The sequence below is a fragment of the Panulirus ornatus genome, chromosome 8 (genome assembly GCF_036320965.1).
Source record: "Panulirus ornatus isolate Po-2019 chromosome 8, ASM3632096v1, whole genome shotgun sequence".
NCBI lineage: Eukaryota > Metazoa > Arthropoda > Malacostraca > Decapoda > Palinuridae > Panulirus > Panulirus ornatus.
This window is the reverse complement of record NC_092231.1, coordinates 32512756-32530610: the sequence shown is the minus strand read 5'-3', so window position 1 is coordinate 32530610 and position 17855 is coordinate 32512756. Positions and strand designations below refer to the sequence as shown.

Sequence of the window (17855 nt, the reverse complement as noted above, 5' to 3'; positions counted from 1 at the left end):
ATACCCTCCCATATAATTTACCAGGAATACTCAACAAACTTATATATCAATACATGCAAACTGTTTGATTTTTCTTATAGTTTGTTTCAAAGCATTATGTACCATTATTCTTCTATGTATATCTTTAAAGTTCCCAGGGTAAGGGTGTGATAGCCATGTAGATGTACAGATACCACCATAATGGAATTATGAAATTTGAAACAAAATATATATGAAAAATCACAGGGGTTGTTGATCACTTGTCATGTTACTTGTTTAGGGGACTCTGGGAGCAGTTCTCATGGCACTTGTTCATGGGAGAATGTGGTCTGTAGTCATAGGACTGTTCATGGGATGGTGTAATTAGTTGTCGTGTGGTCTGTTCATAGGACATTGTGCTTGGTAATATGATAAGTTCTTGGGACACTATGCTCAGTTGTCATATGTCTTGTTCATAAGACTGCTGGATCGGTTGTCATGTGACTTATGAGTGAGTTTAATCCATTGTCATGAGACTTGATCATGAGATTGATCACTAGTCATATGACTTGATCATGAGACTTTTTGGCTGTTGTCATGTTTCTTGATCATGAAAGTTTGATCAAATGTCATGTGTCTTTATCCAGAAATTGTGGCTTGATCGTGAGACCTTAATCAGTCGTCATGTGACTCAATCATGAGGCAGTTTGATTAATTCTATTGTGACTCATTGTTGAGACAGTTTGATCATTTGTCATTAAAACTTGATCTTGAGACTGATCAGTTATCATGTAACTTGATCGTGTGACTTTCACAGGTTGTGATGTGTTTTGATCATGAGATCGTATGGTTATTTATGTGAATCACTCGTAAGACTGTTTGGTAACTTGATCAGTTGTGATGTGACTTGTTCATTAGACTGATTAGTTGCCATGTAACTCAGTCATGAGACTTATCAGTTATTGCATGATTAAGCAATGTATGTGACTAGTCAGCCTCGAGTCTCATAATTTGATTACTAAATGAGTTTTTAATCAGCTACCTTGTGACTTACTCATGAGAAACTGAGCAGCTGCCATGAAATATATTCATGATACAATTTGATCAACTGCATATTACCAAAGTGATAGGCCTAGGAAAATTATTTGCATTCGTGACAAGTCTGTTTCGTAAACATAACTGTAGTATGTATTAATGTTTGCAGGAAAGAGTGTACAATAATTTCTCATATGTTTCAGGGCCTTGCACAAAGAGAGTTCTGCAACTTTCATAGGCAATAATTTCATCATGGGAAGCAGCAAATCCTTCATTGATCTGTGTGGCATGGACAGACTCCTATGGCAGAATAACACCTTTGCCAGCATGACTGCTCCTCCTCTGAGGTTGCAGGTAAGCCATAAGATGGTGACAATAAACATTGGTATTTGACACTGTTGGATTATATTTGTTGTTAAAGTATTAGATACAATTAGTAAACTCATAAGGTATTTACCATTTTACTGTCACATAAATTAAGATATTGGCTTTAGTATTAGATAGTAATCTAATCTTGCAAAATCAGGTATTAAGTTCACAGTAAAGTAGGGCTTTCTTGCTGTCCTTGATGCACATGGAATAGGAGGACAAGCTAAATGTGTCTTAGTCATGTACTTTTTATTTGTGTGGATGATAATTTCTGGTGTGGGTGATGAGATTATTACCAGATTCACTCAGGGCAGCTGGTGTGGGCAGTGAGGCCAGGATTAGATCCCCTCAGGACAGCTGGTATTGATGGTGAGGGTGGCACCTCTTCAGCCCATGGATGCTGATGTGGATAGTGAGGCTAAAATCAGATCCATGCATGGAAAATGTTGTGGGCAGTGAGGCCAGCACAACATCCCTTATTGGTTGCTGGTGTCAGTGGCGAGGCCATCACCAGATCCTTTCATGACAGCTGTTGTGTTTTGTAAAGCCATCACCTGATTCCCCCTTTTGCTGCAGGTGTGGATGGTGTGGCCATCCCCAGACCTGCTCCAAACAGTTTGTTTGGTGAATGAAGCCATTAGTAGATGTTTTCATAACAACTGTGTAAGCAGTTAGGCCAGCACAAGATATCACTGCAGCTGGTGTGGATGGTGAGGCCAGCTCCAGACTCTTTTATGGCAGCTTTATAGCCAAAGAGGCCAGTACCAGATCTCACTGCAACTGATGTAGATGATGAGAGCAGCACTAGAAATAACTGAGAAGAACAAGCAAGAGCTATGGCCATGTACAAAGAATGGAAGTTATGATGTATGCCAAGTAGTAGTTGAAGTGGACCCCAGTAGAAAGACATCCAACGGGATGCCCTACAATGTGTTGGATTGAGGGCATTAAAAGCTTGCTCAGAAGAAGGGGTAAGACTTTGGAGGAAGTTAGGGAAAACATGGTACAAGGTCATGAATGAGTGGAGAAGATTGATTGGGAGACCATTGAAAAACAGATTTTAAAGTCAACTTGGTGTGAGGTGAGAAAGTTTCTTAGTTTTTGATTTACCATTCTGACTATATTTGGGTGAATTCTGCTGCTTCTGAGAAATCATCTCTGAATCTTTTATCTATCTCATTTTCATTCAGTATTTTAAATTTACCAGTAGTGTTCATTATTTTTTGACATTTTTATCAGTTCTTGCAGTATTTTATATTTGTGTATGTCATTTCTGTTTGTCATTTTTAGCATGCATTTTCTTTGTTTATGGTTTCTTGCATTTAGGACACTTGATCTCGATTTGTCTTGATTTTTTAGCTCAGGTTAGTCTAGCTTCTGATTTATTATATCCCTGTATTTCTAGTGACACCTTTGTAGATAAATAGGTTTTCCTTTTACATCAGCTGTACTCTGAAGAGCCCTTTCTTGGAAAAATTTATTGTGTATTAATTCCAATGTCTTGGCTGTAAAGCTTAGTAAAGGAGTTCATCATTTACCAATTTTTTATTTAAACCTTATATGCCTTCTGTATCATCAGTTAGAATCTTAGATGTAGTGGGGAAGTAGTCCATGACCTAGCTGATCCTGTCCTTGATTTAAGAACATCACTGACTTCTCAAATGACTTTATTAGACTGCTTGTACTCCTTTCTTTATCAGCATACCAGTGATTCTTGTTCTGTTGGTGACTTTGATCATAAGCATGGCATTCTTTAATTGCTGACTGTCACCATTATGAAACAATGTTTTTTCCTTGCTTGTGTAAGTGATTAAAAGAAGGTCATGATATTAGAGTGTCATATATATACTTCTGTAGTAGCCACAGCTTTATTCATTTTGTTATTTGCATCCAGTACTATATGTCATTAGAAGACACAGTTGAAAATATATTTATTATGACATGAATTGCTTGAGAACTTGTAATTAAAAAGAGACACGAGAATGAAATATATGGAAAAATCATTAGGGCATAAGGCCTTTAGATAAGTCAGTCTGATACACAGACATGTTAACACAATCTTTTATAAAAGGGGTTACATAAAAAAATCAGCAACATTATTCTGTTTAAAATCCTTTATAGACTTAATAAATCTAGTTCAAGGGCAGGAGTTAGGAGATGACGACTACTGTGTTCAGCCCTTGAAATAGGTATGAAAGTAGAAATATTTTGTCGGATGAGTGAGACAAGATGAAATCTTAAAGAGATTTTTTTACAGCCTCAGTTTAAGATATCTTGGAAAGTTCTGTAAAAGCTCCTTATGATATGACTGTGAGGTAGGGATTTTAAAGGAGCCTTAAACTTTTTAAGTTAACATGGTACAGGAACCTGAATGTGAGACAGAGTCAGCCCTTGAAATAGGTATGAAAGTAAAATTGTTGGATAAATGAATCAAGATGAAATCTTAAAAGATTTTTTTTACTGCCTAAGTTTAAGATGTCTCGGGAAGCTCCGTAAAAGCTCCTCTTGATATGACTGTGAGATAGGGATTTAAAAGGAGCCTTAAACTTTTTAAGTTAACATTTTACAGGAACCTGAATGTGAGACGGAGCGAGATTGGAAAAATGTTATCTCTCTTACTGGCATTAACTGCTCAAACTGTGAGGACTTCAGGAACCCTGATGCTCAGGTATGATGTTCCTAACTCTTAGAGGTATTTTGACCTCAAGTCTGTTGTTTACTTTGAACCCTTAGGTGTGATGCTTTTCATGGTTTTTAGATCAAAGTTTTGCTTTGTTTAACCCATTATAGGTGGGTAACATTACCTAATGTTCGTACAGTAGAAGACGGGCTATTTTGTGTCGTAGCTGTTTTTTGAATTTTGGCGATGTAGCATCACTGTCATCTCCTATCGTGACCTCTGTTCACCCATTCCTTTAAACAGCTACCCTCACTCGCCCATCCGCAGTCAGCACCAGTATTATCAGTTATCTAACGTTCATACAGTGATAGGCAGGCAACGTTATGCTTGGCCCTTTTCCATTGTAATTGTATGGTGAAATTGGGTGATGTGGCATCTCTGACATGTATATAGATGTACATAGCAGCCATAAATAAATGCATAAATGATAACTTTAATGTAAAGCAAAAGTGATTGCAGTGTCCCCTAGCCTTGTCCCAGGTACTCGTGAAGAGCTGCCCACTTTGGGTCCTCCTGCACTACTCCTCACCTCCTCCCACAGCCAGCTATGATGCAGTATTGCATAAGTAACACATTTTACCTTCATTTTTCATGTAATTTATCTATGTATGTATTGGCTTATTCCTTGATCCTTTATTGTTACTGAAATATGCGGATGTATGAAGAAAACATTGCCTGCCGTTAATGGGTTGGATATATTTCGATGTGAGCAAATTGCTAATATTGCCCCCTCCCCCTTTTTTGTATTATTCCTCAGTTCTTCATTTAAGTACGACAAATTAACCAAAATAAATTTTTCTAAAGTTTGGAAACTTGTAAAATTAGGATGATTTCAGGACTCAGGAGCTTTATTCAAAAACATGAAAATTCTCCTCAGTTTGGAGGTCCAGATCATCTACAAGATTCAGAGCAAGCTATTATGGTTGATAGTCTCGTCGCTCATGAGTCCAGGTGCTGTCCGTGCCCACCTGGTGGCTATCTTGTTTTATGCCACCTTGGTACAGCCCTTATCTCTAAACTAAACTACTATTTTGCAAAGGTGGAAGAAGTGTGCCAAAGGAGCCTTTTCTTGATTTCTACCAGTACAAGGTTTCTGAGGTAGGCCAAAGCAGAGGCCATTTTCCAAACATCATATGCTATAGGGTGAAGCCCCATTTACTCTAACAAGACTAGTTTCTTGCTGCATGTAGAGATATTCCTACAGGATGGGGTTCGAGGGTTACAGGGTGCACAAAAAAGAAAATATGTATCTTTGGTAATTCCTGGTGAAATCCAAAAGATCTTTGAAGGATTTAAGTGAGAGTAAGGCATGCTTCTCTCTTTATGAGATCTTCTTAGAGTGGATGATAATGGTACAGTACTCTAAATTCAGTGGTTTCAGTCTTGGCTTGAAAACTAGGGTTTGGGTTTATATTGATCTATAGCAGCTTGTCTTCAAAAACAAAGATTCTTCTTTTGGATGTAATGTATTGTTCACTAACTCTCTGGAGCCCATGTGCTATAGGGAAAAGTGTTTCATAAGAAGACATTGAGGAGCTAAATTGTAAGAAAAAATATTAGACTGTACAAACTCTAAAACTTTTGAAAGCCTCCACTTGAGTTGAAGGGAAAAAGGAACTGATCTCTTGAAAAGAAAGACGAGTTTATTCCAGGTAGATCTAGTGAAGTTAATTCCAACATTCAGAAAAAGTGTTAGTTGAAGAACACTTTTTTAAGAAAACGGTATCATTGTTCCTAGCTTGCATTTTTTGTGAAATAGGGTACAAAAGAATTCTAAACATCAGGCTTCCATAACTAATGTGAGATTTGAATCTTCAATGAAAGCCTGAAATGATTTCAAGACATGTGGAGGAAGGTAGTAGTTGCTAGTCAGCCAACTACCAGGGAGGTATATTACCAGTACTACCCACCTGGGTATCAGAAGGGTTAGTGACCTCTGCTTATTGAGCCAGCACTTTGCTGGTTGTCAAGTTGCACTCCTCTGACCCATGTAGCTATCTTTTCTTTCTGCCTCACTAACATGTGGACTACTGGCATTCTGTCCACAATACACTCTCTCCTTGTCATATGTAACTCTTGACAACACTTAACTCATGCAGCTCATTCTCTGTAACTTTAGATTTTCTTGCCATGAACAGTGTGCTGGCCCTGCTTTTTGTCAAAATGGTAGGAGCAGTAGACAGAAGTAGTAGGTAGGAACATTTAAGCAGGAGTATTAGGTAGAAGAAGTAAGTAGGAGCATTAGATAAACATAGTCATTAGGAACATTAGGTTGGAGCTTCTTCAAACACTGTGCTAGACTTGCCCTTTACCAATGGTCTGTTAAGGGTGAGGCATTAAAGGCTAAGAAGTGGCAATGGAATTATATTTGGGACAGGCATCAGAGATGTAGATATATAGACTGATAGGGATAGTATTGTCTTTTAGTGGACCTTGGCCAGGATGATAAATTGGGGATAAAGGTAAATCTGGTTCTAGTGATTCCAGTTCAAGGAAGGGGCATCTGTTGCAACTGCCCTAACATCTAAAACTGGAGAAGCTTAAATTGGGAGTAATGCATTGGTGATGGTGGCAAGGACTTTCACTGGAGATGTCACTCTAAGTAGAGGATCCAGTTGAAAGCCTCTTTCCCTATATGTTGCCATTGAACTTAATCTCAAGATGGTATTTGCCTGCCAGACTTTGCATTCTCTTTTGATGTAAGAAGCTTGGAGGAAAACGATCTTGGACATGGCCAGCCATAGAATTATCTTTGGCTAACTCAGTAGGAGCAGAACTTTACAAGAGCCTCTGTTCATCAGACATTGGACAGCTATGGCATTGTCCAACAGAAATGGTATTCTGCACCTGGACCTCAAGACATTCAAGGAGTATTAGAACAATGAGGCCAACAGCTCCCCTATGTTGACAGGATGAGGTTTCTGTGTCCCCACCCAACAGCTTACAGCAGCTTGACCTGAGGAGTGGAAGCTCCCATTGATGCATCTGTCTCCCAAACTAAGGATTCAAGCAGCTGTTGGGGACAGTTTTGAGACCTTTGCTTTCTGCAGGGTCAGAAAAAGTTAACCTAGAAAGGAACATTGGATTATAGCCTTACCATGTCATTGTACAGGGATGCAAAATTGAACTTTCCCAGAATCTGCTTTAGATGATGTCAAGACACCAAGGACTGGGAGCATAAGGCAAGTGCAGTATCTGCATAACCTTGAGCTTTGTTTCTTAGGAAACAAAGAGAACCAGTCTGAGTGTTCCACTCTCTGCCTAGCTCTGTCAAGATTTGGCTGGAATCTAAACAGGATTTGCCATCATTGATGGTAAAACCAGCATCACATCTTGAAATATCTCTGACTCAAAGGTCTTGTCTATTGTATATATCCTTTGTTAGTGACATCATCAGAAAATTGTTGAGATAAGCCCCAACTATTGCTTTAGGGAATATAAGTTTTGAGAGCAGAGCAGAGGATGCTATGGATAAAAATCGCTCAGGATATGCATAAACCAAAATGAGTAACTTGGAAATTTTAGATCTGTTTACCAAGCTTGAATACCAAACACTTCCTCATTCTGAGATATATTGGAAAACGCTAGTATGCATTCTTTAAATCTAGGCAGATCATTAGTTTGTTTAATCATAAGGTCTGGTGGATGCTCATAAGTTTTGATTGATGATGTGCATGTGCATGTTTACAAAAGATAAACCTAAACTCATTCTTTTCTTTTTGATTTCATTTTTTTAGATGGGAAGGAGATTTCCCGTACCCACTGCAATATAAGCATTGGGGCCACCTGAAATTTTCTTTGACAGGGATGGCCAAGATATCCAACTTCACCCCAGATCTCTTCTAAAGATTCTGTACACCCAGGTGTCAGATCCTAGGAATCTTGAAAGTGCTGAAGACAACCCCAAACAGGCCAAGAGCTATTTTGAGGTAGATCTACCTTAAGATCCAGGTTGATGGCTTTGAAAGGGCTGCATTGAAGAGGTAACTCTTCCCCTGGGAAAGTGGAGCTTAGATGCAGTAAAGGTCTTTTTAAAAATATGCTACCTCGCTAATGCGGGAGACAGTGACAAAGTATAATGAAAAAAAAGCAAGGAGTGACAAGGTCCTCTGAAAATACTTCCTCCCAAGGTTAAGGGTAAGAGAACCTCCTGCTCATTCCTTTCCCATATCAAGCATCAAAGAGGAAGGATTATTGAAAAATGTTTTATTCACTTTGACAGTTGCAGGAGAACTAACTATCCCTGACAACCTTCTGAATCGTCTCTTGCAGAAAAAGGGAATCTCAAAAGGGCAAGGATTGCAGTGACTCCACTTGCTCTTCTCTGTCAAGAAAGATAGCATGTTATCTGTACTGTTCCTGAGATATTGAATATTACATAAAAGCTACTGCAAGGAACTGAAAGTTTTTTTAAGGCATGCCCCAAGACTTTTTGAATTCTATATTAATTGAAAACCTGTTAGGGAGGGACAGTTCATATAGGGCAGAAATGTGTGAAGAGATTTTGAGAAGACTTGCCAGAATGATAACAGGAAGGAGAAATCAAGCAACAGATGACTTAAACATCTATTAAAAGGGAAACTTTGTCCTGTGTAAGAAGCTCCTCTAGAGAAACTCCAAGTTAAAGTGAGCATTCTTGTTCACCAAAGTAACTTGAGAAATGTGAAAATGTGTCAAATAATATCATAGTAAGAGGAAAGTCTGTCTTTAGTGCTCTTGAACATCTCATGATTAGCCAGAGAATACCCTGTAGGAAGAAGACAGTCTGAAGGTCAAAGAATAGACTTTGTCTCTCCCCAGAAGTGGATTGAAAATCAAGGGTTCTTAGATATATACATATATATCTAAGGCAAGAGAGAGGCTTTTGGATGATTTTTGCAGGGAAATAGTACAGATGACTGGGAGATGTATAAAGAAGAGGCAGGAGGTCAAGAGGAAGGTGCAAGATGTGAAAAGGAGGGCAAATGAGTTAGGGTGAGAGAGTATCGTAAATTTTAGGGAGAATAAAAGGTGTTTTAGGAGGAAAATAAAGTGCGTAAGGCAAGAGAACAAATGGTAACATTGGTGAAGGGGGCTATTGGGGAGGTAATAGCAAGTAGTGGTGAGGTGAGAAGTAGATGGAGTGAGTATTTTGAAGGTTTGCTGAATATGTTAGATGATAGAGTGGGAGATATAGGGTGTTTTGGTTGAGGTGGTGTGCGAGTGAGAGCATCAGGGAGAATGGTTTGGTAAGCAGAGAAGAGCCAGTGAAAGCTTTGCGAAAGATGAGAGCCGGCAAGGCAGCAGGTTTGGATGGTATTGCAGTGGAATTTATTAAAAAAGGGATTACTATTTTGTTGATTGGTTGGTTAGGATATTCAGTGCATGTATGGTTCATGGTAAAGTGCCTGAGGATTGGTTGAATGCATACATAGTACCATTGTAAACAGGCAAAGGGGATAAAGGTGAGTGTCCAAATTCCTAAGGTATACAGTTGTTGAGTATTCCTGGGAAATTATATGGGAGGATATTGATTGAGAGGTTGAAGGCATGTACAGAGCATCAGATTGGGGAGGAGCAGGGTGGTTTCAGAAGTGGTAGAGGATGTGTGGCTCAGGTGTTTGCTTTGAGGAATGTATTTGAGAAATACAGATGGATTTGTATGTAGCATTTATGGATCTTGAGAAGGCATATGATAGAATTGATAGAGATGCTCTGTGTAAGGTATTAAGAGTATATGGTGTGGAAGGTAAGTTGCTAGAAGCAGTGAAAAGTTTTTATCGAGGATGCAAGGCATGTGCACAAGTAGGAAGAGAAGAAAGTGATTGGTTCCCAGTGAATGTCTGTTTGTGGCAGGGGTGTGTGATGTCTCCATGATTGTTTAATTTGTTCATGGATGGGGTTGTTAGGGAGGTGAATGCAAGAGTTTTGGAGAGAGAGACAAGTATGCAGTCTGTTGTTCGCTGAAGATACAGTGTTGGTGGCTGATTTGGGTGAGAAACTGCAGAAGCTGTTGACTGAGTTTGGTAAAGTGTGTGAAAGAAGAAAGCTGAGAGTAAATGTGAATAAGAGCAAGGTCATTAGGTTCAGTAGGGTAGAGGGCCAAGTCAATTTGGAGGTAAGTTTAAATGGAAAAAACTGAAGGAAGTAAAGTGTTTTAGATATCTGGTAGTGGATTTGGCAGCGGATGGAACCATGGAAGCAGAAGTGAGTGACAGAGTTGGGGAGGGGGCGAAGGTTCTGGGAGTGTTGAAAAATGTGTGGAAGGCGAGAATGTTATCTTGGAGAGCAAAAATGGGTATGTTTGAAGGAATAGTGGCTCCAACAATGTTATATAGTTGCGAGGCATGGGCTATAGATAGAGTTGCGCGGAGGAGGGTGCATGTGTTGGAAATGAGATGTTTGAGGACAATATACATTGTGAGATGGTTTGATTGAGTAAGTAATGAAAGGATAAGAGAGATGTGTGGTAATGAAAAGAGTGTGGTTGAGAGAGCAGAAGAGGGTGTAGTGAAATGGTTTGTTCACATGGAGAGAATGAGTGAGGAAAGATTGACAAAGAGGATATATGTGTCAGAGGTGGAGGGAACGAGGAGAAGTGGGAGACCAAATTGGAGGTGGAAGGATGGAGTGAAAAAGATTTTGAGCAATCGGGGCCTGAACATACAGGAGGGTGAAAGGCATGCAAGGAATAGAGTGAACTGGAACAATGTGGTATACTGGGGTCAATGTGCTGTCAATGGATTGAACTAGGGCATGTGGGGTAAGCCATAGAAAGCTATGTGGGGCCTGGATGTGGAAAGGGAGCTGTTGTTTTGGTGCATTACACATGACAGCTAGAGACTGAATGTGAACGAATGTGGCCTTTGTTGTATTTACCTAGTGCTACCTCGTGCATGCACATGAGGGGAGGGAGATGCCATTTCATGTGTGGTGGGGTAGTGATGGGAATGGATGAAGGCAGCAAGTATGAATATGCACATGTGTATATATGTATGTGTCTCAAGTATAAATATGTACATGTGTATATATGTTTGTGTCTGTGTGTGTATATTTATGGAAATGTTGAAATGTATAAGTATGTATATGTGCGTGTGTGGGCGTTTGTATATATACATGTGTATATGGGTGGGTTGGTTCTTCCACACATTTTTGAGTGCTCCCAGAACTTTTGTCCCCTTCCCCACCCTGTGACTTACTTCCGCTTCCATGATTCCATCCACTGCCAAACCAACTCCCAGATATTTAAAACACCTCACTTCCTCCAGTTTTTCTCCATTCAAACGTACCTCCCAATTGACTTGTCTCTCAATCCTACTGTACCTAATAACCTTGCTCTTATTCACATTTACTCTCAGCTTTCTTCTTTCACACACTGCCAAACTAAGACACCAGCTTCTGCAGTTTCTCAACCGAAACAGCCACCAGCGCTGTATCATCAGCGAACAACAACTGACTCACTTCCCAAGCTCTCTCATCCACAACAGACTGCATACTTGCCCCTCTTTCCAAAACTCTTGCATTCACCTCCCTAACCATCCCACCCATAAGACTGCATACTTGCCCCTCTTTCCAAAGCTCTTGCATTCACGTCCCTAACAATCCCACCCATAAACAAATTAAACAACCATGGAGATATCACGCACCCCTGCCGCAAACCAACATTCACTAAGAACCAATTACTTTCCTCTCTTCCTACTCGTACACATGCCTTACATCCTCGATAAAAACTTTTCACTGCTTCTAACAACTTGCCTCCCACACCATATATTTTTGATAATTTCCACAGAGCCTCTCTATCAACTCTTATCATATACCTTCTCCAGATCCATAAATGCTGCATACAAATCCATTTGCTTTTCTAAGTATTTCTCACATACATTCTTCAAAGCAAATACCTGATCCACACATCCTCTCCCACTTTTGAAACCACACTGCTCTTCCCCAATCTGATGCTCTGTACATGCCTTCACCCTCTCAATCAATACCCTCCCATATGATTTCCCAATGATACTCAACAAACTTATACCTCTGTAATTTGAGCACTCACTCTTATCCCCTTTGCCTTTGTACAGTGGCACTATGCATGCATTCCGCCAATCCTCAGGCACCTCACCATGAGTCATACATACATTAAATATCCTTACCAACCAGTCAACAACACAGTCACCCATTCTTTTAATAAATTCCACTGCAGTACCATCTAAACCCACTGCCTTGCCAGCTTTCATCTTCCGCAAAGCTTTTACTACCTCTTCTCTGTTTACCAAATCATTCTCCCAAACCCTCTCACTTCGCACACCACCTCGACCAAAACACCCTATATCTCCCACTCTATCAAACACATTCAACAAACCTTCAAAATATTCACTCCATCTCCTTGTCACATCACCACTACTTGTTATCACCTTCCCATTAGCCCCCTTCACCGATGTTCCCATTTGTTCTCTTGTCTTATGCACTATATTTTCCTCCTTCCAAAACAACACAGTCACCCCCTTTTTGGATAAATTCCACTGCAATACCATCCAAACCCACTGCCTTGCTGGCTTTCATCTTCCACAAAGATTTTACTACCTCTTCTCTGTTTACCAAATCATTCTCCCAAACCCTCTCAATTCGCACATCACCTCGACCAAAACACCCTATATCTGCCACTCTATATCATCAAACACATTCAACAAATCTTCAAAATCCTCACTCCATCTCCTTCTCACATCACCACTACATGTTATCACATCCCTGTTAGCCCCCTTCACCAATGTATCCATTTGTTCTTTTGTCGTATGCACTTTATTTACCTCCTTCCAAAACATCTTTTTATTCTCCCTAAAATTTAATGATAATCTCTCACCCCAACTTTCATTTGCCCTCTTTTTCACCTCTTGCACCTTTCTCTTGACCTCCTGCCTTTCTTTTATACATCTCTTGGTCATTTGCACTATTTCCCTGCAAAACTTGTCCAAATGCCTCTCTCTTCTCTTTCACTGATGATCTTACTTCTTCATCCCACCACTCACTACCCTTTCTAATCGGCCCACCTCCCACGCTACTCATGCCACAAGCATCTTTTGCGCAAGCCATCACTGCATCTCTAAATACATCCCATTGCTTCCCCATGCCCCTTACATCCTTTGCTCTCACCTTTTTCCATTCAGCACTCAGTCTCTCCTGGTACTTCCTCACGCAAGTCTCCTTCCCAAGCTTACTTACTCTCACCCTCTCTTCTTTTCTGAAAACTTATACAAATCTTTACCTTCACCTCCACAAGATGATGAACAGACATCCCTCCAGTTGCACCTCTCAGCACATTAAAATCCAAAAGTCTCTCTTTTGCGTGCCTATCAATTAACACTTAATCCAATAACGTTCTCTGGCCATCTCCCCTTCTTACATATATTATTTATTAATTATTTATTTTGCTTTGTCGCTGTCTCCCACGTTAGCGAGGTAGCACAAGGAAACAGACAAAAGAATGGCCCAACCCACCCACATATACATGTATATACATACATGTCCACACACTCAAATATACATAAATATACATACATATACTTATGTATATCTCTCTTTTTAAGCCAGATATTCCCAATCACCAGTCCTCTTTCAGTACATAAATCTACAAGCTCTTCATCAATTCCATTTACAACACTGAACACCCCATGTATACCAATTATTCCCTCAAATGCCACATTACTCACCTTTGCATTCAAATCACCCATCACTATAACCCAGTCTCGTGCATGAAAACTAGTAACACACCCACTCAGCTGCTCCCAAAACACTTGCCTCTTATAATCTTTCTTTTCATGCCCAGGTGCATATGCACCAATAATCACCCATCTCTTACCATCAACTTTCAGTTTTACCCATATCAGTGTAGAGTTTACTTTCTTACACTCCACATACTCCCACCACTCCTGTTTGAGGAGGTTAGCTACTCCTTCCCTTGCTCTTGTCGTCTCACCAATCCCTGAATTTACTCCCAAGACATTCCCAAACCACTCTTCCCCTTTACCCTTGAGCTTCGTTTCACTCAGAACCAAAACATGCAGATTCCTTTCCTCAAACATACTACCTATCTCTCCTTTTTTCTCATCTTGGTAACATCCACACACATTTAGACACTCCAATCTTAGCCTTCGAGTAGGATGAGCACTCCCCACGTGACTCCTTCTGTTTCCCCTTTTAGAAAGCTAGAATACAAGGAGGGGAGGGTTTCCATCCCCCTGCTCCCGTCCCCTTAGTTGCCTTCTACAACACGTGAGGAATGCGTGGGAAGTATTCTTTCTCCCCTATCCCAGGAGGTAAATAAAGTGCGTAAGACAAGGGAATCAATGGGAACTTCAGTGAAGGGGGCTGATGGGGAGGTGATAACAAGTAGTGGTGAAGTGAGAAGGAGATGGAGTGAGTATTTTGAAGGTTTGTTGAATGTGTTTGATGTTACAGTGGCAGATATAGGGTGTTTGTTGAGGTGATGTGCAAAGTGAGAGGGTTAGGGAGAATGATTTGGTAAACAGAGAAGAAGAAGTAAAACCTTTGCGGAAGATGAAAAATGGCAAGGCAGCAGGTGTGGATGGTATTGCAGTGGAATTTATTAAAAAAGGGGGGTGACTGTATTGTTGACTGGTTGGTAAGGTTATTTAATGTATGTATGACTCATGGTGAAGTGCCTGAGGATTGGTGGAATGCTTGCATAGTGCCATTGTACAAAGGCAAAGGGGATAAAAGTGAGTGTTCAGATTACAGAGGTATAAGTTTGTTGAGCATTCCTGGGAAATTATATGGGAGGGTATTGATTGAGAGGGTGAAGGCATGTACAGAGCATCAGACTGACGAAGAGCAGTGTGGTTTCAGAAGTGGTAGAGGATGTGTGGATCAGGTGTTTGCTGTGAAGAATGTATGTGAGAAATACTTTGAAAAGCAAATGGATTTGTATGTGACATTTATGGATCTGGAGAAGGCATAGAGTTGATAGATATGCTCTGTGGAAGGTATTAAGAATATATGGTGTGGGAGGCAAGTTGTTAGAAGCAGTGAAAAGCTTTATTGAGGATGTAAGGCGTGTGTACGTGTAGGAAGAGAGGAAAGTGATTGGTTCTCAGTGAATGTAGGTTTGTGGCAAGGGTGTGTTATGTCTCCATGGTTGTTTAATTTGTTTATGGATGGGGTTGTTAGGGAGGTGAATGCAAGAGTTTTGGAAAAAGGGGCAAGTATGCAGTCTGTTGTGGATGAGAGAGCTTGGGAAGTTAGTCAGTTGTTGTTCGCTGATGATAGAGCGTTGGTGGGTGATTCGTGTGAGAAACTGCAGAAGCTGGTGACTGAGTTTGGTAAAGTGTGTCAAAGAAGAAAGCTAAGAGTAAATGTGAATAAGAGCAAGGTTATTAGGTACAGTAGGGTTGAGGGACAAGTCAATTGGGAGGTAAGTTTGAATGGAGTAAAACTGGAGGAAGTGAAGTGTTTTAGATATCTGGGAGTGGATTTGGCAGCGGATGGAACCATGGAAGCGGAAGTGAATCATAGGGTGGGGAGGGGGCGAAAGTTTTGAGAGCGTTGAAGAATGTGTTGAAGTCGAGAATATTATCTCGGAAAGCAAAAATGGGTATGTTTGAAGGAATAGTGGTTCCAACAATGTTATATGGTTGAGACATGGGCTATAGATGAAATTGTGCAGAGGAGGGTGGATATGCTGGAAATGAGATGTTTGAGGACAATATGTAGTGTGAGGTGGTTTGATCGAGTAAGTAATGTGAGGGTAAGAGAGATGTGTGGTAATAAAATGAGTGTGGTTGAGAGAGCAGAAGAGGGTGTTTTGAAATGGTTTGGTCACATGGAGAGAATGAGTGAGGAAAGATTGACCAAGAGGATATATGTGTCAGAGGTGGAGGGAACGAGGAGAAGTGGGAGACCAAATTGGAGGTGGAAAGATGGAGTGAAAAAGATTTTGAGTGATCGGGGCCTGAACATGCAGAAGGGTGAAAGGCGTGCAAGGAATAGAGTGAATTGGAACGATGTGTTATACTGGGGTCGACGTGCTGTCAATGGATTGAACTAGGGCATGTGAAGCATCTGGGGTTACTAAACCATGGAAAGTTTTGTGGAGCCTGGATGTGGAAAGGGAGCTGTTATTTCGGTGCATTATTACATGACAGCCAGAGACTGTGTGTGATCGAATGGGGCCTTTGTTGTCTTTTCCTGGTGCTACCCCTCACACGAGGAGGGAGGGGGTTTTTCATTTCATGTGTGGCGGGGTGTCGATGGGAATGAATAGGGGCAGACAGTATGAATTATGTACGTGTATATATGTATATATCTGTGTGCAGATATATATGTATACATTGAGATGTATAGGTACGTATATTTGCGTGTGTGGACGTGTATGTATATACATGTGTATGTGGGTGGGTTGGGCCATTTTTTCGTCTGTTTCCTTGCACTACCTCACTAACGTGGGAGACAGCAACAAAGCAGAGGTGAAAAAGATTGCAAATGAGAGTTGGGGTGAGAGAGTATCATTAAATTTTAGGGAGAATAAAAAGATGGTTTGGAAGGAGGTAAATAAAGTGCGTAAGACAAGGGAACAAATGGGAACTTCAGTGAAGGGGGCTAATGGGGAGGTGATAACAAGTAGTGGTGATATGAGAAGGAGGTGGAGTGAGTATTTTGAAGGTTTGTTGAATGTGTTTGATGATAGAGTGGCAGATATAGGGTGTTTTGGTTGAGATGGTGTGCAAAGTGAGAGGGTTAGGGAAAATGATTTGGTAAACAGAGAAGAGGTAGTAAAAGCTTTGTGGAAGATGAAAGCCGGCAAGGCAGCGGGTTGGGAGGGTATTGCAGTGAAATTTATAAAAAAAAAGGGGGTGACTGTATTGTTGACTGGTTGGTAAGGTTATTTAATGTATGTTTGATTCATGGTAAGGTCCCTGAGGATTGGCGAAATGCTTGCATAGTGCCATTGTACAAAGGCAAAGGGGACAAAGGTGAGTGCTCAAATTACAGAGGTATAAGTTTATTGAGTATTCCCGGTGAATTATATGGGAGGGTATTGATTGAGAGGGTGAAGGCATGTACAGAGCATCAGATTGCGGAAGAGCAGTGTGGTTTCAGAAATGGTAGAGGGTGTGTGGATCAGGTTTTTGCTTTCAGGAATGTATGTGAGAAATGCTTAGAAAAGCAAATGGATTTGTATGTAGCATTTATGGATCTGGAGAAGGCATATAATAGTGTTGATAGAAATGCTCTGTGGAAGGCATTAAGAATATATGGTGTGGTAGGGAAGTTGTTAGAAGCAGTGAAAAGTTTTTATCGAGGATGTAAGGCATCTGTACGTGTAGGAAGAGAGGAAAGTGATTGGTTCTCAGTGAATGTAGGTTTGCGGCAGGGGTGTGTGATGTCTCCATGGTTGTTTAATTTGCTTATGGATGGGGTTGTTAGGGAGGTGAATGCTAGAGTTTTGGAAAGAGGGGCAAGTATGAAGTCTGTTGTGGATGAGAGACCTTGGGAAGTGAGTCAGTTGTTGTTCGCTGATGATACAACGCTGGTGGCTGATTCATGTGAGAAACTGCAGAAGGTGGTGACTGAGTTTGGTAAAGTGTGTGAAAGATGAAAGTTGAGAGTAAATGTGAATAAGCGGAAGGTTATTAGGTACAGTAGGGTTGAGGGTCAAGTAAATTGGGAGGTAAGTTTGAATGGAGAAAAACTGGAGGAAGTGAAGTGTTTTAGATATCTAGGAGTGGATCTGGCAGCGGATGGAACCATGGAAGCGGAAGTGAATCAAAGGGTGGGGTAGGGGGCAAAAATTCTGGGAGCCTTGAAGAATGTGTGGAAGTCGAGA

General features: G+C 40.6%; 1 protein-coding gene across 1 annotated transcript in view; it reads left to right on the top strand.

Annotated features, from left to right (window-relative positions):
* The window catches only part of LOC139749891 (uncharacterized), a 226424-nt gene that overhangs the window by 166200 nt on the left and 42369 nt on the right, over positions 1–17855 (top strand). The window contains exons 7-8 of the mRNA XM_071664275.1: positions 1197–1347; positions 3932–4030. Of these exons, the coding sequence (XP_071520376.1) occupies positions 1197–1347; positions 3932–4030 (250 nt within the window). The remainder of the gene's footprint in view (positions 1–1196; positions 1348–3931; positions 4031–17855) is intronic.